The 23,862-nt window shown below is 39.9% G+C and overlaps 1 protein-coding gene across 1 annotated transcript in view; it reads left to right on the top strand.

Moving 5' to 3' along the window:
• Positions 1-23,862, top strand: part of LOC120540891 (serine/threonine-protein kinase ULK1-like) — a 99,374-nt gene that overhangs the window by 28,002 nt on the left and 47,510 nt on the right. The window contains exons 5-9 of the mRNA XM_039772041.1: positions 1,145-1,181; positions 14,183-14,356; positions 16,530-16,603; positions 19,422-19,523; positions 23,658-23,716. Coding sequence (XP_039627975.1) covers positions 1,145-1,181; positions 14,183-14,356; positions 16,530-16,603; positions 19,422-19,523; positions 23,658-23,716 — 446 coding nt within the window. The remainder of the gene's footprint in view (positions 1-1,144; positions 1,182-14,182; positions 14,357-16,529; positions 16,604-19,421; positions 19,524-23,657; positions 23,717-23,862) is intronic.

The following is a 23,862-nucleotide window of genomic DNA, read 5'->3' as shown; positions in this document are numbered from 1 at the left end:
GGTCATGTGACTGCATGGCTACATCTGATTGGTAAAACAGTCATGCAGTAGATCCACTGGCGACTTCTCTCTGGCAAAAATATAGTGTAATGTATAAATGGAAAAAGTAACGAGTCGAGTGTTGCCCAATGTAGTAACGTTTCTTCATAAATGTACTCAAGTAAAAAGTATGGTGCAGTAAAGCTACTCTTAGAAGTACAATTTTTTTTTTTTTAAAGTTACTCAAGTAAATGTAACGGAGTAAATGTAACTCATTACTACCTACCTCTGTTCCAAAGAGGCTCTGTTTGCATTGAGCTCAGGCGACCGTGGGGGCTTCTGGAGTAAACTGAAGTTGCTGCCACATTTGTGGAACCAGCTTGAGATAATCTGTAGCTTGTGACATAAAATTATCCACTTGAAAAAAGGGCACACTGTGGTCATGATGGAATACGCATGGTCAACAGAAATACCCAGGTATGCTGTGCCACTCAAAGTAAGAAGATGTTACTGTGGACACTATGCAGGAGGGATCTGTGTATGCCTGTCGTTCATTGAAAGTTTGGAGATTTATCAGACCAGGCAGCATTTTTCCACTCTTCACTCGTGCACTTTTGTAAGTCACATGCTTACGGTGATGGACTTCTGGTTCTTGACTGACTGCCCCATTCCCTGGTTTGGTCTCTTGCTGATGTGGCTCCTTTGTTTCATGGTCTGATAACAGCTCATTTTCTGAGATGGCCTTCTGCACATCTCTGTTGCTTGTCAAGTCTGGCCATTCTCTTCTATCTGGTGACCTTGATCATTTATTTTCAGTCTGCTACTTGCAGGATGAGTTTTGTTTATCCCACCATTGTATGAAATCACCACTTCTGGCAGCAGCAGTCATGCCTTGTAGATTGCCTATTCAAATGTTTGGTTCAACAGTAACTTCTTGACCCCATCTACAAGTTACATATCTCAAATTTTAGCCACGTGACTGGCATTTTAGAGGAGGTTAGTGAGTAGTTGGACTGAAATTAATTGCCCACTGGGTGCAGATAGAGAGAGAATTGTCTAGTTTGTTTGTTCAAGAATCAGTGATATTGTCTTTGCAAAGTCTGAAATAAATGTAACATTTCTTCTGTTTTGTAAAATGAGTTCTTTTCATTTGCTTGTTTTCCAGTATTGCAATGGCGGTGACCTGGCTGACTATCTCCACTGTAAGTTGAAAACTGCCTGCTTTTTCCTTTAGTTTTCTGAACATCAATGTAACTGTCATGAGTTTTACCCTTCAGGTATGCATTTAAAAGTACTGATTATTTCAAACTCTGTGTTTAAGTGTGTTTTATTTATATATAATATGTATATGTGTGTGTGTGTGTGTGTGTGTGTATATATATATATATATATATCTATGTATATGTATGTATGTGTGAATATATATATATGTATATGTACAGTATCTCACAAAAGTGAGTACACCCCTCACATTTTTGTAAATATTTTATGATATCTTTTCATGGGATAACACTGAAAATATGACACTTTGACACAATGTAAATTAGTCCGTGTATAGCTTGTTTAACAGTGTAAATTTGCTGTCCCCTCAAAATAACTGAACACACAGCCATTAATGTCTAAACCGCTGGCAACAAAGTGAGTACACCCCTAAGTGATATATATATAAATGTAAACATAAGATAATTTAAATATGTTTGTCTAAACAGGAAGGTAGTGAGCTTTGATGATCTGTTTCCTGTTGCTCAATCTGAAATATATTCTTAGTGATGCAATGTTTTTTTCAAAAGAAAATAAGAACTTGTGGTATCAGAATATTTGCTGCTCTTCTCTGTGCCATTTCGAGACATAAAAAGCTGATTACTATTTACTTGTTCAAGCAGATGTGCACATTAAGGGTGTATTCTCAAATGGCAGCCGCACCAGCATGTGTCTGCAAACTGAAAATAAAATAACAGAAGTCATTCCCTGCTGAAAATAACAGATAATATGTACAATTAACTTTTATGAACTGACCCCCAATACATTATTTGTGTGACTGCATGGTGCCTTGTTAACATAGTTTTATGTGAGTGAAGTACTGCATCGTCGTTGTAATTGGGTGGCATCATGTTACTGTAAATAAATTCAATTGCTGCATTTTGGTAATGTCAGACTTTTCCATTGTGACCACAGAATGAGTGAGAACATAAACAGAAGATGATTTTTTATATGAAACCTGAGATGTCAGGTCCACTCTCAGTTGTGCATCTGTCTTCTGAAACATTGTCCTTGGTGTGTGAGCTGCTCAGGCCCTCATCCAGCAAAGCAACCCCTCATAATTTTTCTCCAAGCATGCTTTACAGTTGGCATCAAGTTCTTGTGGTCAAATGCTGTCTTTGTTTTTGTTTTTTGTTTTTTTTTTGCCTTGATTGCCCAGTGGACGTTGTTCCAGAAGTCTTAGTCTTTGCCTAGGTTGTCTCATCCTGATGTTCTCCCTGTGTAGTAAAGGTTTTCTCCAAGCACAGAGTTTTAATTTGTGCAGCCTCTTTCTAATGGCTGACTCGTACACTTGGACATCATCTTTGTTCTCGTGATGAAATTCTAGGCTTCTTATTGACTTTTTTAGCTTCTTGAATTCTGTACTCGGGCTGAACTTGCTGGGGCCACCTGCGCCAGACAAGTTGGCAGTTATTTGAAATCTTCTCCACTTGTAGACGATCTTCTGATTTCCAGTTGCTTGGAGATCTCACTAAATTCTTTCCCAGACTATAACCACCCTTGTGAAGGCCTCAGAGAGCTCTTTAAGTCTTGACATGGTGATAACACACACTTCACCAATGAAGAGCAAACCTAACTAGATGTCTGAGGTTTAAACGAGAGGGCCGCTCCAGACGAGAAGCTTTCTGATGACGAGCTAATTCTTTGGACCACATTCTGATTCGAGCTAGTGATAAATGTAGGGGGGATCTTATTTTTCCACTTATGAAACTCGCTTTTAAGTTTGTTTAAATTATTTGGCATAATATTTGTTATACTATAATACTTTTATTTAAAGATAGTGTTCAAATGGGGATCAAATGTAGATTCATCTACATGTGTTAAAAAAAAAAAACATTTCACTGAGTTGCCGTTTTTACATGAATCGTCGGTCTGATGGACAAGGACAACGTTAGGGTGGAGTGGTGGCTCTGAGGCTAAGGATCTGCGCTGGTATCCAGAAGGTTGCTGGTTCGAATCCCCGTCACTGACAAAAGAGATCCCAGTCTGCTGGGCCCTTAATATTCAATTGCTCCAGGGGAGCTGTACAATAGCTGACCCTGCACTCTGACCCCAAGGGGTATGTCAAAACTAACAAATTCCTAATGCAAGAAATTGTAAGGCAAAATAAAGAACAAAAAAAAAAATGTCAGTTCTGATGGACATCCTTGATGCGAATCTTACCAGCTACCATTTAACCCTCTGAGTTGCATCACAAATTTACATTTTTTCAGAAATACATTATGAGGGAGCCCCTCAGAAGATTGCACATTATAAAACATTCAGGTGTATTTTTAACTTATGGTATTGCTTATTATTAAAAAAAAATAGTGGACATGGAAATCCTCTGCAATTGAAGAGATGGCTCTTTGAGATTGCTGTTGCATTTGCCAGTAATCAACAGAGAGGCCTTCATTGTCACAGGAGCCCAGGCCATGGCTGATTTTCTAAATGATTTTCTTCCTCCAACTGCATAGATCAGTTTGCTTTGCCTCTTTACAGCATTTGTGCAGTGGCATTGTTTTGTAATTTGGGTAAAGCAAATGTTTTGAAGGCTGCATTGTAAGGATGTTCTCAAGGACTGGACTAATAAATGAGGAACACCCATAAAGCAATGGGTTGCTTAAATACAATCTTGAGTTAGTCACTCAGGCAAACAGAACTTGACACCAAATAATGTACGGTTTCTGACATCAGTGGAGGTCCTGTTACAGATCAAGTCCTCTTGCAGGCCTCATTTATTCGTTTTCATCTGATGATGTTGGCGTAGGCTCCTCCTGTAGTGACTGTGGACTGGATTAAGTAGTGTAAGTTGATGTTTTATTACTTTGTAATCATGAAGTTTTGACTTTTGTCCCTTTTAGTCGGCCACATTTATAAAACTGAAAGTTTAGGCAGGATGACATGTTTCAATGATGTATGCTTATTAGATAAGGAATGATGTGGCATGTACTCGTGGGGAGAACAGCTTTACAGTAGAAAATAGAGACTAACCCGTTACTGTGTCAGACTTTAATAGCATGCCCAAGTTCCTATTTGTTTTCCATTCTGTAAGATTAATGTGGTCTTCATTATTCTCATGGTCAATGTCTCTTCCTTTCTTGGTACTATCTCAGCATTCTCGGGTCTGCTAATTTTATTTTAATCTTTCAAAAAATTCAAACTGTGGAAAGAAAACTGCAGTCCTGGGACTGACTTGCAGTGTGTGGACCTTTGCATGGCTTTCCTGAAATGATGAAGACAGAGAAATGCCGTAGTGAGTTCTCCCAAATATTCAGCCACCAAGTTGGGATTATGAGAAGCTAACTTGTCTGTCATTGGGGTGCAGTTCATCCTGTCCATTGTGTTAGATTGATTACCTTAAGAAACGCCAATTTGCTGGGGAAGAAGAGAATCAACCACTCCCGCATGTCACACATAAGCCATGTTGGGAATGTGAACAGCATGGTTAGACTAAAAGATGCCTGGATCTGTTATGGGGTCATTTTATTTTTGTGACCTCCACTTTGTATTTCCTTAAAAAAATATTTGCCGTCTTTGCCTTGGTGTTGTACAGTTATTCTTCATCCAGCATCGCACTTGGTTCTTTGCCCTTCTGTGAAGTGTTACTTTGAATTCATCGAGTGATAATGTGCAAAACTGAAGGAGCGCAGTAAAGGCTTTCTGTACTTAGATGGAAAACTGTCAACAAAAAGAATCCAGAAACGAGGCACTGGTATTTTTTTCCTTGTCTAAAACCCACTTCTTAGGTCAGATACTGTTCAGGTGGTCTCTTCATTTTCTCATCCTTTGGTATGTTCAGTTGCTTCCAGCTCTAGTCCACTTAGTCTCGTGTTTAGCAGAGTACACATGAAGAACTGTATTCTGTCAGCGTGCATTGCCACTTTTAGCCGCTCCCCACTCTCTTCATTCATTGCTCAGTCTCTGACGGCTCCTTCTGCTCTTTGTAAGACTCCACTGGCAGGTACATTTGGTGAGTTTTTTTGCACACCATATCTTATATTTTGCCACGTGTCATATTTTTCATTATGCCTTTTCTCTTTCTATGCCTGAAAGGACATTTTCTTGTGTTTCAGTGTGGGCTTTAAAAATTCTTTCTCATCTTTCCTTCACTTTGTTCTGCATTTCGTGAACCTCCACACCATCTCATAAGGCTTGACTTACAGATTCTGTTTCAAGGCCCTTTACTCGAGGGCAGTAGCCAGCTTTACCATTTTGGTCAAGTGCACTTAATGTGTTCTCACTGACCTACTGTATGTTTGTTTCTTCATTCTTTATCTTCACATCTTTTTTTCTCTTTAGAAGAAATTTTAAATTCCTGTGTCCCCATATCTTTTTATTCGGTTATCCCATTTGTATTTAAATATTTCTGAAATGGTTTCTGAAATGTTTTTAAGAATTTACTGACTAAGCCTTCTGGATTGCCCTTTTGCAAAAGTTCACCCAATCGATGGATCCTGCTTATTTCATCATGATTAAATCAGAGTTTTCTAATCTCAGATGTAACCACTGAGCAGTTGTTTTCATGGAAAGCTGTGCTCACTGTTCTAAGATGGCTTTACCTTTGTTTAATATATACGTCTTACAACATTTACCCATTGCTGAACCAATTCCGCTATACCATTGATTTGATTAAATGATGAACTGATCACCAATTAAGCAGCATTGTATTGCTGTCATATAACAAAAGAATATCATGTGTTACACTTATAATGTTGTTACTACCGTGTAGAAAGTACAGTGAAATTTCTTGTTATGTGTTGTATTCATCATGCAACACTATGGCACACTCTGTTAACATCATCAGTTACTTGGAAACATCCTAAAAATGTCCATATTGGAAAGAATTTGGCTGTTGTTTCAATACAGTGACATCTCTCTATTATATAAAAAAAATCCTGGGACAAGACTTTTTAGCCTTGGACGAGACATCATTTTTTCAGAGAGATACTTTCTCGTCCTGCGAGACTTTATGCCAAGAGATTTAACCACGTCCAGGGACGGAAATAAAACACAAAGAGTAGATGACAAAGTAGAACGTTGTAAAGAATTCACAAACATTGGCACGATACACATGCAGAGCAGGTTAGAGTTAATGAAAGTACTAAAATTCGAAAGTCTCAAAAAATGATAGTAAAGATTGCATTAGCGCAAACAAACGGAAATTATTACTCGGTGAAATAACAGAACAGCGCAAAGAGATTGAATATATTGTTCGGATTTAAACTTTAAGTTAAAGAGACTTGTAGATCGTCTAATTTGTGTTGCCATCAGGGAAAAGTAGTGTTTCTTCCCACTGAAGAGGCCTATCAGTGAGAATTAAAAGATTTGTTGTTTGGTGAAAGTGAAATCCACATATGCAGGCAGCAGAGACGCGAAGGCCGAGGGGTTGTCAAGTGAAGCCCCATAGTGTAAGAAATAATAATCCTTCTTTTCAGGTTTACTGCTAATGAAGAACAAGCCTTTTCTTTGACAGCTGCCCTTTTTGCAATGCCGCTGATAAGACCATATTTACATGTGAGCTCCGGTGTCGTGACTGGCGATGCTACAATCTGATTGTGCTGACTAATAATGCTCACTGCTTGAGTGACTCCTCCTTTCTAGTCCTGCTTGTGATGTATGTTATTGGCTAAGAGTTAAAGGAACCGTTTTTTACAATGCTAAAGAACTCTGGGGAGGAAGTACAGAAGTAACACGCAATGTCGAGTCATTTTTTTATTTTTAATTGTAGGGGAGTTGACCCATCTGTGTTTTCTAATTTGATTTTGCTAAAAATGTTTTTTAGCTCCTTCAGGTCCCTTATTTTTACAAAATGGATGCAGAAACCTCACTCACATCATCTCATTTACACAATGGCATTTCTTTGTACTGAATGAGTAATATTATGTACATTTGTGTCACAGAGTAGTGTTTTGTTCATAGATAAATGTTATCAGTAATTATATGTGCATTTGGCATTTGCCACTTCGGCTGCTAAGTTGAGCAGATGTATCAGGCGATTAAGAAATATCTGTCTTATCAACAGCCTTGTGTTATCTGCTCAGTTTAGAGAAGGATTTAAGTACATGTGCCAAAGTAAATGTCAAACTGGGAAAGGATTTTTACAAGATTCTTATTAGCACCAGTTCCCTGCTAGTTCTGCTTGCTCCTATCAAGTATTAGGCGGTTTGCCGTTCATTTGAACTCTTTGCTTTTGTTGACTCATTTCCACCTTTTCTCTTTTCAGCCAGTCTTTAGTCCTTTGCTCAGTTTTACTTCGTGCTGGAGATACTTGCAGTTTTTTTTGGAAATGCTCTAACGGTGCCTTGGTGGAAGTCTCCCTGCAACCAGTAATGCTGTTGTTCACTCGTAGGGCAAGAAGGGAATTTGAAGTCGCCGCGGGGAATAGGAGAGGGTTCATTGTCATTGTGATAAATGAAACCCTACTTTGCGTTCTGCTACTGCTAGTGTAGAATTGAACATTAGGATAAGTAAGAAATGAGGATATCACAGAATGATTTTCATTTATATCTTAGCTTCAGCTTCTCAATTTGTAGCAACCATTGGAATTTTTTTTTCTGCTTGCTGAATATTCATCTTGGCATGTGTAAAGAATGAAAAATTTACAGGCTGTAGGCCACCAGGGGGCATCCCAGCCATCCTACCCAACCCAGACAGTCCGAACACAACTGTTGTCCAGCACATACGTTTTTATTTAAGTGGGGCAGCGCCTTTTCTTTGCTCCCCACTACAGATCACAGTACAAAAGTCTAAGGACACAATGCTCAGTCCCTTCTCTCTTTTTCTTCCTCCTTCTCTCTTTCTTAGCTGCCTCCACTCCTCTCCCAGCAAACTTCGTCCTCCTTCCTCCCAACTCTGGCTCCTCGAATGGAGTGAGGTAGCTCCTTTTATTCAGGTCCTGGGAGTGCCTCATCAGAATTACCTGGAATCACTCCCAGGTGTGCTTGAAAAGTCCACTGTAGGCCTCTGCAGCTCCCCCAGGCGGCCCCCACGGAGCCCAACAGGGCTGCACTGAACTCCAGCTCCCAGCATGCCCTGCGGGAATCCGTGGTGTCACAGCCACCCAGGAAGGCTGCCCTCTAGTGTTCCAGGGGAGGTAGTGCCTTAAAGATGCTCTCTCCCCAAGTCCTTCCATCCTGCTGGCATCCCGGCTGAGGCCACCCTTAACAAAGCATCTGATAGATTTGTGAAGCTTCATGGACTGAGTGGTCCCTCGCAGTGGGACACAGCCACTGCAGCATTGTTAGCTTGATATGCCTCATTTACTAAGGGGTTTTAAATTTGAGTTTTCTCATTTTCATAGTATTTTTCAGATTTCATTAGCCACATTTTGCTTCTTTGCATTGAACAACAGCTTGAAGGTTAACTGCACCTCTTGCTCATGGCAGATGCTCATTTCCTTTTCCTTTACAGCAGGAGTGTGTGTAAGAGGCTGCCTCTGTGTGAATTTTTCGACTACAGCCACTGAAATAGCGTCCTTAGTGTGTTAGCGTGATTGACTGCTTGTTGACTTTGATGATCTCTTCATCTTTGTAACCTTTCACCATTGACAGGTCATCTTTATTTCTGTGATGCAGCTGATGGTGGCTTACAGAGCAGTTGTGCTGCTGTAAATGGGAAAGAAGTAGAGTAGCTATAAACGAAAGTGCCGATAAGGGCTACACGGAGTGATATACAGATATATAGTGCCACGCAGCGGGTGACCAGCAGATCTGCTGTGTTATACACATTGACAAATATGCAACATTTTACAAGGCCTGTCTGGAATATTTTGAGCCTACGTTTTTTATTTAAAAGCCATACGTAATGTACTGACAGTCCTCCCAGAAGACAATTTCCAAGAATGCTCCCGGGGTGGAAGGCCAGACGTGTAAAAACACATAATCATTTTCACAGTAGAATTGTCTTTATTACTGGTTTGCTTAATTTCATGGCAGACCTGAAATATATAACATTCTCAAACACACTTCAGTCCACTTCAAGAATGTGGTGAGCCAGAGGTGGTCCGGGTAGCATTGGGCACAAGGCAGGAAGTAACCCTGATGGGTTCCAGTGTAATAGAAAATGTCAAACAATGCATTCAAACAAATGAGCCCGTCTAAAATTTGGAGGCTGGTTATGTTTTCCTCAGTTCTGTAGTAAAATGTTAAAAATTGTCACAAGTATCACACTGAGACATCATGAAGGTTTGGGGCAGCCACCCGTATATTATGTCCTGGCTGCAAAATGGTTTGAAACAACAACAGATCTTTACAGATTGGAGTCCACAGTTGAACTGCCAGTGTAAAGACAAGATGGCTGGTTTAAAGGCCAGCATAGGAAGTGACGTCATCAGAGGTGGGACCAGAAGTGATGTCATCAGATAAAACCACACACCCCAGTGGAGAAACGGAAGTGACGTCATCGAAGTTGCCAGAACCCTGCAAGATTTCCCGAGAGTAGTCTGCAAGGGATCGATAAAGACAGTTACTGCACCCTGCCGGCCCCTGGTCAGATATGGACTTAATATTATTCAGGCCCTTTAGTTGTCTCCTACTCGCACGTGTGTGATTTAATATTTGACAAAACACTCCAGTTCTGCGAGCAAGATTTAGCAGTGCATTTCCTAATCTTGCTGTTTGTAGATCTCAACACAGAGGATTCGAGTTTGAGTTGCAGTGATTGTTTAATTTGGATGCACATTAGGCACGTGTTTAGTGACCGCTGGTTCGAGATACGCATGGCTTTTGAACCTGTCATCTTTTGAATAGCTTGCATTTGACTTATTTCCTCCTAACCTCAAGTCTTCAGTTGTTTTTAATAATTCTACCATAACAGTAGCAGTGAAATACCAACAGGTGTGGCGACCAGTGCATTTCATATTTGCTGTTGTGAGTTTTGAGTTTCTTTATCCCATTCCAGTGGTTTGGGACGCTGTTTTCTAAAGGATCTCCTTGGAAGAAAATGAAGAAGAAGTCTTGGCAATAATGTCGCTTGACTTTTCACTGAGCAGTATTGTTCACACTTCAATGATGCGTACATCACACTGTCGCTGTGAACTTTAAAGGCAAGAGAAAAGGTGACGCATTGGGATTTCTGTGCCTGCAGTGAAACCTGACATTTCTGTTTTATGAGCAGTTTCACCATAAGCTCAGCACCATTACTCGAGAGGACAATATACAATGCTGATAGAAAAGATTTTCTTTAATCTCTAATCACACACGACTCTCTGCAGACTTGTAACAAAGCTATAATGTGAGTGTAATCGGTATTAGGGTGCAGGATCCAGCACATCAACAATAGGCATGAATTAACTCAATTTGACATTTATAGATCAAACACTTCTTTGCAGCTTTTCATAATTCAATAAGAGCCAAATATTAATAGCCTAAAGCAGTACTGCTCAGAGCCCAAATGAAGCACCTTTCATATTCTTCCTCAAATGAGGCAAAATGGAGCAATAAAAGCACACTGCCACCGCTTAACTACTATGTCTGTTTTTATAATAATATCAAGTGTCAAAGGTTTATAAATTGTGTAGCAATGTTAGCCGGTTCAATATTGGAATAAAAAGAAGTATCCGCTAGTTTGCAATAAAATAACTCGCCTAATAGCTACCATCTGTATGGCCATTTTTCTTACTTTACTATTCTCACAGTGTCGGTGAAGCAGAGCTGGAGCAGCTGCTGGTCTGGTGGAGAGGAGGAAGTAGTGGGCTGGCATCAAGTAGGGAGTGATGGTCCGAGAAACCCGGGGCGAGAAAGAGGGGGGCAGTGAGAGCTAGAAGGGTGGGACACACAGAATTCAGAGAGAAGCCCGGCGGACATGAAGCTTTTGAACAATCGTCTCAAAAGAAATTAGCAAGGCCAAAGATAGTGGTGATGCCCTTATAGTGACTCTTGGGTACATGTGGCCTTAAAATGATAGGCACCCATTATAAAGAAAGGAGAATGGATCCCTGAATTGGTGTGTTGGGTCCCATCATTAGAAAATATTTCAGGGTACGTTTCTGTGAGCAATCTGCAAAATATTGTAAAATGAGTATCTGGGACGGGTTACTCCATGGCTCTTATTTTCTTCAAATATACCTGCTCTCTTTATGGGAATATTCTGAATTTTATTTATTTATTTACATTTTTAGAGCCTTTGCCAAATGAGAAAGCAAACTGTCAGTGTCAAATAGCATGTTAAGCTCATGAGGGTGAAGGACAGCATTTCATATTTCTAAGTAAACTTGTGGAAGGCGCTAAAAACAGGAAGCGGAGAGCACATTATATATTTGATGTGTTACATCCATAATGATGTTATGCCTGCCCTGTTATTATCTTTTCCCCTCCACTTGTGGGGCATTGCCTAGTTTATAAGCATTTGCCAATATGACATGAGATGGCACAGGTGAGATTTAAAAAACTTTAGAAGAAGCTCTACAAATCAGTTAGTAACCGTTGTGAAGGAATCAGCCTCAACACACGAAAAAAAGTTTGGGGCAGCCCCTCGTACATTGTCTATGGCTGCAAAAGGGTATAGAAATAAGTCGAGATGTGCTCTCATTGAGTTCCAAACTGAACTGATTTAGCTCAGAAAAGATGGTGGCTTTATGAGCTGAAACCTGAAATGAAGTCGTTGATGTTGAATCAGGCAGGTTTTCCCGTATTTGGCCTGCATAGACAACAGAAGTAGGTTTAGTACATCTCTCCACCCCCTGGCCTGGCGGGTAATTACCTCCACTTGATCCTCCTAATCGCATGTGTGTGACACCGTGTAATATTGCAGTGATGGGTCTGTAGCAATCTTGAATTATCAAAGAAACAAAAGGATAAATGAATAAAGTTCAGAACTTGCAGTCTGTTTAGTCTACTTTGTTGTAGTGTTTAAGGGGTGCTACTGAAACTGCCAGTTGAAGGACCAGCTGGATCTTCATTGAAGGTCTGAATATCAAGGCAGAGGCACCTCAATGCTGAGTGAGTCTTTGATCAGGATGGACTAACAGGGTTTTGGACCATTTAAAAGGTCGCTGCATATTTGCTGGGACTCTGTCTTATACTGTACATAAGTATGCTGGCATGTTGAAATAAAGGATGTAATAAGACTAGAGAAGAGTTTTGATTATGATTTTTCTCTCAAATAGCTTCAGGACAAAATGTATGAGCTACCATGTGCAGTCGCAACATTCAGGCTTCACTTTTATTGGAAATGTACCAATAGGCTAAGGATCTACGCTGGTATCCAGAAGGTTGGCAGTTCGAATCCCTGTTGCTGCCAAAAGAGACCTTGCTCTGCTGAGCCCTTCAGCAAGGCCCTTAACTTGCAATTGCCCTAGGGGCACTGTGTAATGGCTGACCTAATACAAAAAATTGTATAAGGCAAAATAATGGACAAAAAAAAAAAAAAAAGCACCTTGATAAGGTCAGATTGTCTTAACTCTCATGATATACCCTCTGCAGTAGTCTTGCTTAGCAGACAAGCCGGAGTGGATTTTGCTTAAAACTGGGTGGGAACAGATAGACTACTCACTGAGTGTCACATTTCTGAACCAATCCAACGCCTAAATGAAGGTGGGGCTCCAGGGTAGAGCTGATGATTGGGAGCTACGAACAACAGTGGTGCTCTCGTTAAATTGATCATCCAACAAAGAGTTTCTCATTGTGACAGATTGTCTCCTGAAAAGACCCCAGTTTAACACGTTTGTGTAATTCAAACATTCAAGCCTCTGTGCCATCAGAACATGGAGAGATGCTGCCCACAATTTTTCTCCTCATTTCCTGCCCTCTGCCCATTTTGTTGAATTTTTTTGTTTGTGTTCTTTAGGTCTTTTTTTTTTTTTTTTTTAATTTTCAACTAAATCAGAAGTTTTATGTTAAACAAAGATGTGCTGGTTGTCCTTGAAAGATAATGGCAAACCATGCCAGCAGGCGGATTGGCTTGATGCTTTAAATATTACATGACCGCATGTGCTGAATGAGGATTATCACAGCGGTGCTGCGGCCTAAACGTGTTAGGAGGCTGTGACCCTCAGGACATCTGTGTTGTTATTGGGCTGAGCAGGCCTTTCAGAGGGGCATTTTTTAATAAAGTAAATTTTGCAGAATCTTTTTGAATTGTGTAGCTGATGCTAGGATTTTCCTTATTTAAGGGTCCATTCTCTTTTGGCATTAACATACTGTAGCTTTCTGCATTCCATTATGAGCATTTTTAATTACCAAGTGAATGAATAAATATGTAAATCTGCACTTTTTGAATAATTTCATAAACTTGCAATATTATCTACTATTTGTTATATGTTTAAGTAACTTATGGTCTTGCATAGATACCGGTAGCTTTATTTTGTTTTATTTTTTTTCTCCAGCCCTCTGGAGTTTTTTTGTTTTTTGTTTTTTCTGTCCTCCTGCCCATCGGACCTAACTTTTATTCTTTGATAATTAGTATTGCCTAATCTTATTTTTACATTTTTCTTTTTCCTTTATTCATCTTCCAAAGCACTTTGAGCTACATCATTTGTATGTAAACGTGCTTGAGAAATAAATGGTGTTGTTTCTTGAGTAAGCTCTTGGATTATTGTTGTGCTTGAAATGGTCAGTTGGGTTTCCAGTAAATGCAAACTGCCTCTCGTTAATGGGACTGTATTTGAGGTAGTTTAATCATTTATTATACAACATACAGACCCTTTGGTTCTTCTAGCAGTTCGGTTTTAAAGGTTTATGTCTGAGAAGTTGATTTAACACATTCTAGTGATTCGGACAGAAACTGAATTTTGTAGTTTTATCTTGTACATTATGACTATATGAACCACAGAAGCCGTTTAAGTTCAGGTTTATATTATAATAATGTGTAAGCTCTCAATTCAGAACAAAGTAATTTAGCTGCGGTCATTTTATATTCAAACAGGTCAGTGGTTCATTAGAGGGAACAAAAAAGAAATTTGCCTTTGAGTATCCTGCAGCAACGTAACCCTGCCGCTGACCGTCGCGTGTCTTCACTTTTACAGCTAAAGGAACCTTGAGCGAGGACACCATCCGCCTGTTCCTGCAGCAGATTGCTGGAGCGATGAAGGTGTTGCAAAGCAAAGGCATCATTCATCGCGACCTGAAGCCACAGAACATCCTCTTGTCTCACTCTGGAGGGCGCAAGTCAAACCCCAACAGTACCCGTATCAAGATAGGTGCGTACTCTCTTGTCTCTGCTCCCTGATCAGTTTGAGTGGTACTTTTTAGGTGGACCAGAGTTGAAATAGATGTCCCAATTAAGAGCAGGAATGGTCAGGTTTTTAAGGGAAAAGACTCCTTTCTCTCTTTACTACTCTCAATAGTTGGCATTCCTCTCTTTCTCATGGGTGGGGATTGATTTGAATTTAGTTTTGTGAAGTTTTGACTTGATTGATTGGAATGTTATGTTTTTAATAAATTCAATAAATGTTTAAAAAAAAAAAAAGTATAATATTTTTGGTTGGACCAGGCTAATTTAAATCCTGGTGACTAACCTGCTTTTCAGATGCGTATGCTATGTCTCTTACTTCTCTTGCTTTATTCCTTCAGACTTGTTAAAGGTATTGATAATTAGTAGGCAGCCCTTGCCAACCCTGCACCCTTGGTCCTTCCTGAGCTGAACCATGGGCTAGTTGTTTTTATGACCGAAATGAATGGAACACAGTGGGTGGAGGTCTCCGTTCTTCCTCCTGATGACTAATTAAAGAACAGCAAAATTAGGTGTGACCACTTGCTGAAGTTAAAAATAGAATCGTAGTTCGCAGAGACAAGCAACTCAGGAACAGGAAAATGGTGTTTGCCAGATTTTTCAAGTTCAGCAGGTGAACATTGTGCAACATGGCCATAGTATGATTGAAGATTTAGAAGAGGAAATCGGGCAGTTGGTGCATACACCAGTGACTTGGAACAGTAAATGAGGATCTCAGTACTGGTCAGCTGCAGTGCTAGAGGTTCTTGAGTCTCTTAAATTAGTTTTCTCCCTGCGGGCTGCAGAAAAAGAAACTCTTAACTTGTCTTAGTTTGTTATTGGCTCTCAGACATACAGTAGAAGAGTTCTCACATTCCTGTGCACCTTCCTTGTCTGTTTTTTGGCTGCAGTTAATCCTTTTGTATTTTAGGTAAATTCCAACTTGAATATAATTGGCTTAATTTGAAGGATTTCTATGCTCCAGGCAGTCTTCCACTTTTATTTTCTTAAGGATTCCAAGTGCCCAGTATGAATGTTTGTACTAGGTTTAGACAAAAGGAAGGAGCTCTTAAGAGTTCAAACAAAAGACGTTTATTTCTATAATGCTCAGCTGGCACACTTAAACGGTTTACTGGGTAAAACTTCATCAAATCCAGATGAACATTCTTGGTGTGAATTTCAAGTAACAAGTGCCCAGTCCTAACCTGTGCGAAGAAAGCACAACATGCCTTCAGGTTCTCATTGTTCTTCTCAACAACAGGGTTTGTTTGTCTCTCGGATATAAAGAATAGAAGCGGTTATCTGCAGCTTCCTGTTGAACTTCCTGCACTTGATGCTCGATTCAGAGCATAGCAGTTGTCATTTTTATTTTTAATTTTTGGTTTTCAAGTCTGCACGGCTTAGTGTCATGCATTGTTCTTGGATACTTTTTACCTTAATTACCTTATTGTTATTTTTTTTTGATAGTATTCATTTGTTTTTTAGTAGTTTTCATATCTTTGGAGCAAACATGCCAAATAACACACCTTAAATGTGAAAGATGCAGTTCCTAGAAGATAAAATCATTATTTACACTATACCCGTTCTGTTCAAAATGAAAGAAATGCAGCGTCTCGAACGTATCATCTGACCAAGATGTGTGTAGATGTAGCTCTGGAAAAACTGGAATGTAGCAAAGTTGCTTTGTTCATTTATTTGTGCTGCCTGTGCAGACATCTCTGAGGGGAACATCTAATCCGAAGGCACTTATCAGCTTTGACTGATATTAGAAAAACTTTGCACCTTTAGCCTAAAAATCAATCACTCTCGTATTGCTTTCATTTGTAAAAATAAATAAATAAAGCGATTGCAGGCCAGAAAGCTGTGCCTGCAGCTTGTCCTCCAAAAATGTGTAATGCATGCATCCACGCAAAATAATTTAAACTTGTCTTCTTCATGGTGTTATCTTGAGGGCATCTTAGTATAGAAAATCCAGGGATTATGATGCCAGCAGTGCCACTAAGGAGACTCTTCACCCAGCTTGTTCAGTGTGATTTACTCTTTAACTTCCTCAAGTTGACTCTTACCGACTGAAACCCTGGACTGGAATTAATTGTGTATTTTGAACAGTTGATCCAAGCTAATTTATCATTTTGAAATGTTCTTATATTTTTGTTATCCAGCTGACTTTGGATTTGCCCGATACCTGCAGGATAACATGATGGCAGCAACACTTTGTGGCTCTCCCATGTATATGGTGAGTTCATGTTTGTGCCAATGTCTCTGTTGTTGTCTCATCAGACTGAATATCCATGTTGTGTGTTTGCCAAGCACAAATGAATGCATTTTCTTACATAATATATTATAATTCATGTGCAATGAAGTCCACCCTTGCAGTTTTCAAATTATAATCTGGAATCTTATTGACGTGAATTAGATTTATTTGACCTTGTTCAACCCAGAAAGCTCTCTGACAGAGAAATGCAAACAAAGTCTTTCTATATCCAATAAATAAGAAACTGTCTGTATTTGTGTCTCCGGAACTAACATATTCACAACTAATAAGGATACCAAAGTTAAATCTTTGTGACAACGCTCGGAAAGTGCAATGTAAAATCTGAGCAAGTAAAAAAAAAAAAACACATCAGAAGACAGTCAAAGTCACCTGAGCACTGCTGTAGAGGAATGGTTTGAGCAGGACAGAATGGGAAATTTTCAGATACTGGAGCAACAGGTTATCACGGTCAAGAGTGTATGGTCTTGTAGAGTTCAATACACTTCAGCCTGTAATCATTGACAAGAGAACCTGCTGAAAGGTGATTGAAGTGACTTTGAGCATGTCATTGTTGTTAGTGTTAGGCTGGTCTGAGTATTTCAGAAACTGCTGCTCTACTGGGATTTTCACACACAATCATCTCTAGCGTTTACAGAGAATGACCCGAAAAAGAGAGAACGTCCAGTGAGTGGCAGTTGTCTGGGAGAAAATTCCTTGTTGATGCCAGAGGTTAGAGGAGAATGGCTACACTAGTCTGAGCTGATAGAAAGGCAACAGGACCTCACATAACAAATCGTTACAAATGAGGTATGCAGAAGAGCATCTCTGAACATACAACACCTCGAACCTTGAAGCATATGGGCTACAGCAGCAGGAGACCGCACCGGGTAACACTCCTGTCAGCTAAAAACAGGCAACTGAGACTACAATTCACACGGGCTCACCAAAATTGGACACTAGAAATTGGAAACACGTTGTCTGGTATGCTGAGCCTCGATTTCTGCTGTGACATTGAGATTGTAGGGTCAACAATATGAAAGCATGGATTCATCCTGCCTTGTATCACTGGTTCAGGCTGGTGGTGGTGGTGGTGTAATGGTGTGGGGGGTGTTTTCTTAGCTCACTTTGGGCCACTTAGTACCAAGTGAGTATCGTGCCTCAGCCTACCTGAGTGTTGTTGCTGACCATGTCCATCCCTTTATGACCGCAGTGTACTCATCTTCTGATGGCTACATCCAGCATGATAACATGCCATGTCACAAAGCTCAGATCATCTCAAACTGGTTTCTTGAACATGACAAAGAGTTCACTGGACTCAAATGACCTCCACAGTTACCAGATCTCAGTAGAACACCTTTGGGATGTGGTGGAATGGAATATTCCCATTTTGGATGTGCAGCCAACATATCTGCAGCAACTGCGTGATGCTATCATGTTACTATGAATCAAAATCCCTGAGGAATGTTTCCAACACCTTGTTGAATCTGTACCACCAAGAATTACGGCAGTTCTAAAAGCAAAAGGAGGTCCAAAACAGTACTAGCAAGGTGTGCCTAATAAAGTGGCCGGTGAGTGTACTACTTGGCGACGGGCCATTGTTTTATGGATTAACTCAATTCTTGTGCATTGCTTTATGAGAATTTGAAAGGGAGCTAGACTGGCCCATCTGGAAATGTCCCGGTGTTCCAAATGGCCACTGTGACCCTGGACAAGGAGGGTCTGACAAGTTCAGGAGAGCTTCTGGCTAACAGAAACAGTTAACTTTTTAAATTGCTGTACAATGTTAAGCACTTCTGCTGTAGCCAGAAAAAGTCATTTGAAACCTTAGGGTTTTGATTTGTTTTGTTTGTCTTGAAATAATTATCAGTGGGCAGTAGTCGGTGTTTACATGAAAATAAAAACCGAGCTTCTTATCTTTCTATTATAATAAAAAAATCCTAAGATGAGACAAGATTTTTTAGCCAGGGACGTGACGTGACTTTTTCAGAGAGATACTTTCTCGTCCTGCGAGACTTTATGCCAAGAGATTTAACCACGCCCGGGGCCGGAAGTAAAATACAAAGAGTAGATGACAAAGTAGAACGTCGTAAAGAATTGAAAAAAGTTGGCCCAATACACATGTAGAGCATGTTCGAAAGTCTCAAAAAATGATAGTAAAGATTGCATTAGCGCTAACAAACAGAAATTATTACTTGGTGAAATAACTGAACAGCGAAAAGAGATCGAATATATTGTTCGGATTTAATCTTTAAGTCGGAGACTTGTAAATCATCTTATTTGTGTTGCCATCAGGGAAAAGTAGAGTTTCTTCCCAATGCAGCCTTAAGCTTAGAATCCCCCAATTCCCAGCAGGTGTGGAGTTTTAAGGATAATGGAAGATTTTGTGCATGTTATACATTTTTGATGCCTTTGGCACAACTGCTTTTGCAGCCGTCTTACTGGTCTAGGAGTCTGGATTTGAATTCAGCCCAGTCATCATCTATATGGAGGAGACATATTTGTCTTGGGCACTCTTTTTTTTTTTTTTCTTTCCATTTCCCAGTAGCAGGATGATGGGCATCTCTAATTTCGTTTGAATGTGTGTGTGTGTGTGTCAGTCAGTATGCCTTGTCCTATGCTGGAAACAAGACTTTGGTTGCATGGGCTCACTATCAATGTGAAGTGGACAAAGTGAATCCAGGAAATGACTGAAAGTGCTTTCTTTTAATTATTGGTTAAAATAACATGTTGTTGTCACATGGTGACAGCAATATATTGATTAAAAAAAACCTAACTTAATATTGCTTTTCTTGTTTTATAGGCACCTGAAGTCATAATGTCACAAACATATGATGCCAAGGCAGACCTGTGGAGTATTGGAACCATTGTGTACCAGTGTCTGACCGGGAAGGCCCCATTTCAGGTCATCTTCTAAAATAATTTCCTGTATTTACAGTGCATTTTTCTTTGTTTTGTTGGGTTAATCTGGAAAGAAGACAGTGTAAATTTTATGAACATAAAACAGTAAAAGAGAAGTAGAGAACTATTCGATGGTGGCATTTTTGCAACTGATTGTTTTTTTTTATTAATATTAAACAATACCATCCTGTAGGTAAAGAATCTGATAAATGTATTTGGACTGTTTTCAAAAGATGGAAATATTAACTTGGCAAGAGCAACATGAAGTTAATAAACCATTAGAGAACTTCAACTAGCAGAAGGCAAGGCATTTTAGTAGCTGAGAGGAAGAACTCTGAGGCAAGGCATTTTAGTAGCTGAGAGGAAGAACTCTGAGGCAAGGCATTTTAGTAGCTGAGAGGAAGAACTCGGAGGCAAGGCATTTTAGTAGCTGAGAGGAAGAACTCAGACCCACTTGGTAATGTTTCTTGTGAAGGTACACTTGTAGGGATTAATTTTCTTGCAAGCAGGCAATACCAGGAGTACACTGGTCGACTGCTGGGCCTAGAGAAGGAGAGTACAAAGTTGGAATCTACAATCCTTGGAAATGCAGCCTGGCCCCATCGCAGCTTAAGGCATTAATTAAGTTGCCTTAATCGTTTCCACAGATTTGTGGGGTTTAGAATAACTGGAAGACAGAGCTGAAGGTGGCAGAGTTAAAGATGCTAAGATGCATTGGGTGTGACGAGAATGGACAGGATTAGAAATGAGGACATTAAAGGGTCAGCAGAGGTGGGACGGTTTGGAGTCAGAGAGGTGAGATGGCATTGGTTTGGTCATGTGCAGAGGAGATATGCTGGGTATAGTGGGAGAAGGATGCAATTGATGGAGCTGCCATGCAAGAGGAAAAGAGGAAGGCCTAAGAGAAAGTTTATGGATGTGGTGAGAGAGGACATGCAGGTGATGGGGGTAACAGAACAAGATGCAGAGGACAGAAAGATATGGTCCGCAGTGGTGACCCCTAATGGAAGCAACCAGAAGAAGCTAGGTCCCACATGCAATGTGTATCATGACAGGTGTTACAATGTAGTTGTTGATGTAAGTAAAGCAATGATAAGTAGGCCTTGTGCATTGATGAGTGGTCTGGTCCTTTCACAGGATTGAGTTTGTTTTGCAGAGTCAACATTTTAAAAATCGTCTACAAATTGAGGGTCTGAAAAAGGGTCGTGCACAGTCCGCTTAACAGATATTTTTATTTTAGTAAACTGGAAGCCTTTTCCATCACCAAATTGCTGGAAAGCACCAGAAAAATTGGAAGTGATTTTACAACATTTGTGAGCCCAAAAAAAATACTCTTTGTGTTTTAAATCTGGTTTGGGCCTGATTCAGGAGGCCTTGTGTGACTGTGATGATCCTGGGAATTATTAGGCTGTCCCAAGCCACATACTGCTTTCTGGCTTCTTTTTCTCGATGAAGTTGAGTTATATGGTTGAATATGTTACACATACTGTAGCTAAGATCAATCGTGCAAGCAAATTGTGTATTATGCACTCTGTTCCAGGAGTATATACATGCTAGTGATGACCTTGTAAATTGGCTATGCTTTTTTGACATGATACCGACCAAAAATTGACCTTCCAATGATTCCAAATAAGCCATAATTTTACCATTGCAATTACTGGACGATATGTTCAGTTTGCATAGCCAAGTGAAATACTTGCTAGTTTGATCGTGCTTTTTTTATAATATGCCTTAACAATGCATGCATTAGTCTTAGGCACTTGCCTAAAGCAGGGATCAGAAAAAGGTTTACTGCTGTTTCTATGAAAATGAATATGTAACTAAAATTTGCAAAAAAAACTCAGTTTGAATGTTAAAGAGAAAAAAAAACAGTACAGAAATGTAGAAGTTGTGTCATGTGCAGCGCCTGTTAGAACCTCTTTGAAGTTCTTGTGGATGATTTCCCTCACAGGGTTGCAGGGAAATGCATGAAGCAGAGATTCACATGAGATTTCTGTCTTAATAAAGTATGAGTGAAGACTACGGTGTGTTTGTTAAAGGTCGTTAGACTTAATTGTCATACTCTGCCAGTATTCAAAAAGGAAACAAAAGCTTTCTACTGTGTGATGAGCAAAGTCTGATCAGGTTTCAGTTGAAAACGCACAATACAAAGTAAAAGACGTGTTTGAGATTTGTTTCAGCTCTCATATGTCAAAGACTACAGTACAGTAGAGTTTTAAATGAATGTCCGCGTCAGTCATTTAGCAGCAAAGGCTGAACTTTTGTTTTTTAAAAGCTCAGTGACGGACAGTCTATTGAGCAAACCCATTAGTGGCACAAGGCTAAGTGGAGCTGCAGTGTCTATGGCAGGAATGTCCAGTTCCATTCCAACATTTTGTTCCACGTTTCTATTAAAGTCAATTAGTGGTGGCCTAATCTCATTTCATAACTTGACAGGTGTCTTCAGAAATCGTCAGCCATGCCTTATTCAACTCAAGTATATTTTACTCTCTGAATTTGTCTTCTAGTCTTGCTGTAGGGTCTGTTGGGTTACTTCAGTTTAAAAAAAAATGTAGTTTATGTACAATTAATTCCCAAAATAGACAGAGAATGGTCTGTGCAGCATGTGTTGTGGAGAATAGTCTCCCTCTCTCTTCAGAGTAAACACTTGGAGTCTCGAGATGGACAAGCAGGACAGACTTTACTGCAGGGATGCACAAGCCGTCTCAGTTCAATGAAGTGGGTGCCCTTTTTTTGGGCGAATCTTACATTTATTACAATTCTTATCAATATCACTGTTTGATTGTCACCCGTTGCACTCGAGTCCCAATCCAGGTGATGTGGCAGCGTTCTTTCGCCGCTTTCAGTATGTCCTTTACACTTTAACATTATCTGACTCTAAAAACATGAAACCTTCATTTGTAACGTTTATCTATATCAACAATATTTTCTCATGATTTATCAGAAAGAATTGCTTTTCTGCCCCCTTACTTTGCCACCATTATTCTTAAAACCAAAACACAGTCCCACCCGTCCCTAGGAGTGACCTTCCCTCTGTGTCCACTAAATCACTTCTCACATTCCCGACACAGGGCTGGTAGATAAGGGTGGCTCTTTATCCATCCATCCATCCATCTATCCATTATCCAACCTGCTATATCCTAACTACAGGGTAACGGGGGTCTGCTGGAGCCAATCCTAGCCAACACAGGGAGCAAGGCAGGAAACAAACTCCGGGCAGGGCGCCAGCCCACCACAGGTGACTCTTCATGCATTATGAAAAGTAAAAAAATACATACAAGAGCCTTTTAATAGTTTAACTCGGTCATAACCTAAGGCTTGCTAGTACAATGTGAAGATTACAGACATGCAAGTGTTAAATGTTTTCAACATTTAATAAGACAACATGTGTTCCTGCCATGACTCTTCTAGCGTTATCTTATTTTTTAAAACTGTTTTAGCTTAATAAAGAAGACCATCTGTTCCTAAATCCACTCACATCGAAAAACAGGGAAACAAGAAACTTTTTTGAGCCAGCAGTTTGTTTTCTGTTCAGAAGAGCATTTCCTGTCAGGTAAAAGGGCTGAGTTGAAATCTATGAGACATTACAGCTTTAGATGGTCTTCCATTTTTTGAACCTGAGGAAGGCGGAAATAAGCCTCTGGGAACAAGTTCTCCTGTAACACTAACAAGAAGTCACTCGAGCCACCCCATCCTGGGGCAGTGTTCCTTATACAGAGAAACATTTGAGATTTGGCTATCAGAATGTTACTGAACTGCATTAGTGTCTGTCTGCTGCATTGACAACAAATCCGTAAACGTAACGCCAGCAATAGCACTTGTATGATGCTGGTCATGGTCCTGTGACAGGTTGGGAGAGTCTGCTGTGTGCCTCTAGACTTGCTGTTATCAGCCCAACCTGAAACTCCATCAGACGATTGATACAAGACATACTCCTTCCCATGAACCTGAAAAAGAAGTCGGGATATTTTCATATGGAATTTGACTCACCATTTTTTTTTTTTTATAATATTAATTTGGGATTTTAACAATTAAAATAATTTATTTTTTATTAGCTTAAAAATGTTCATCAGGCAGTTTGTTGGTTTTTGCAAAATGAAACCCATTTTATGTCAACTTTTGTCTCCCCACCATGCAGGCCAGCAGCCCTCAGGATCTTCGGCACTTCTATGAGAAACATAAAAGTTTGACCCCAAAGTAAGTAACGCCTTTTTTGTTGCCTTATGTAAGCAGCTTGATTTCACCACTTACTCTGCCAGTGCATGTCGTGCTGTGCTGCTCACATTTTCCAGATGTCTGCATTGACCTCTCTTAAGTGAGTCTTGTGACCTAATGTTGCATGC

Source organism: Polypterus senegalus, chromosome 12, assembly GCF_016835505.1.
Source record: "Polypterus senegalus isolate Bchr_013 chromosome 12, ASM1683550v1, whole genome shotgun sequence".
NCBI lineage: Eukaryota > Metazoa > Chordata > Cladistia > Polypteriformes > Polypteridae > Polypterus > Polypterus senegalus.
The sequence above is the reverse complement of the archived record's forward strand: the minus strand, read 5'-3'. Positions and strand labels throughout refer to the sequence as shown.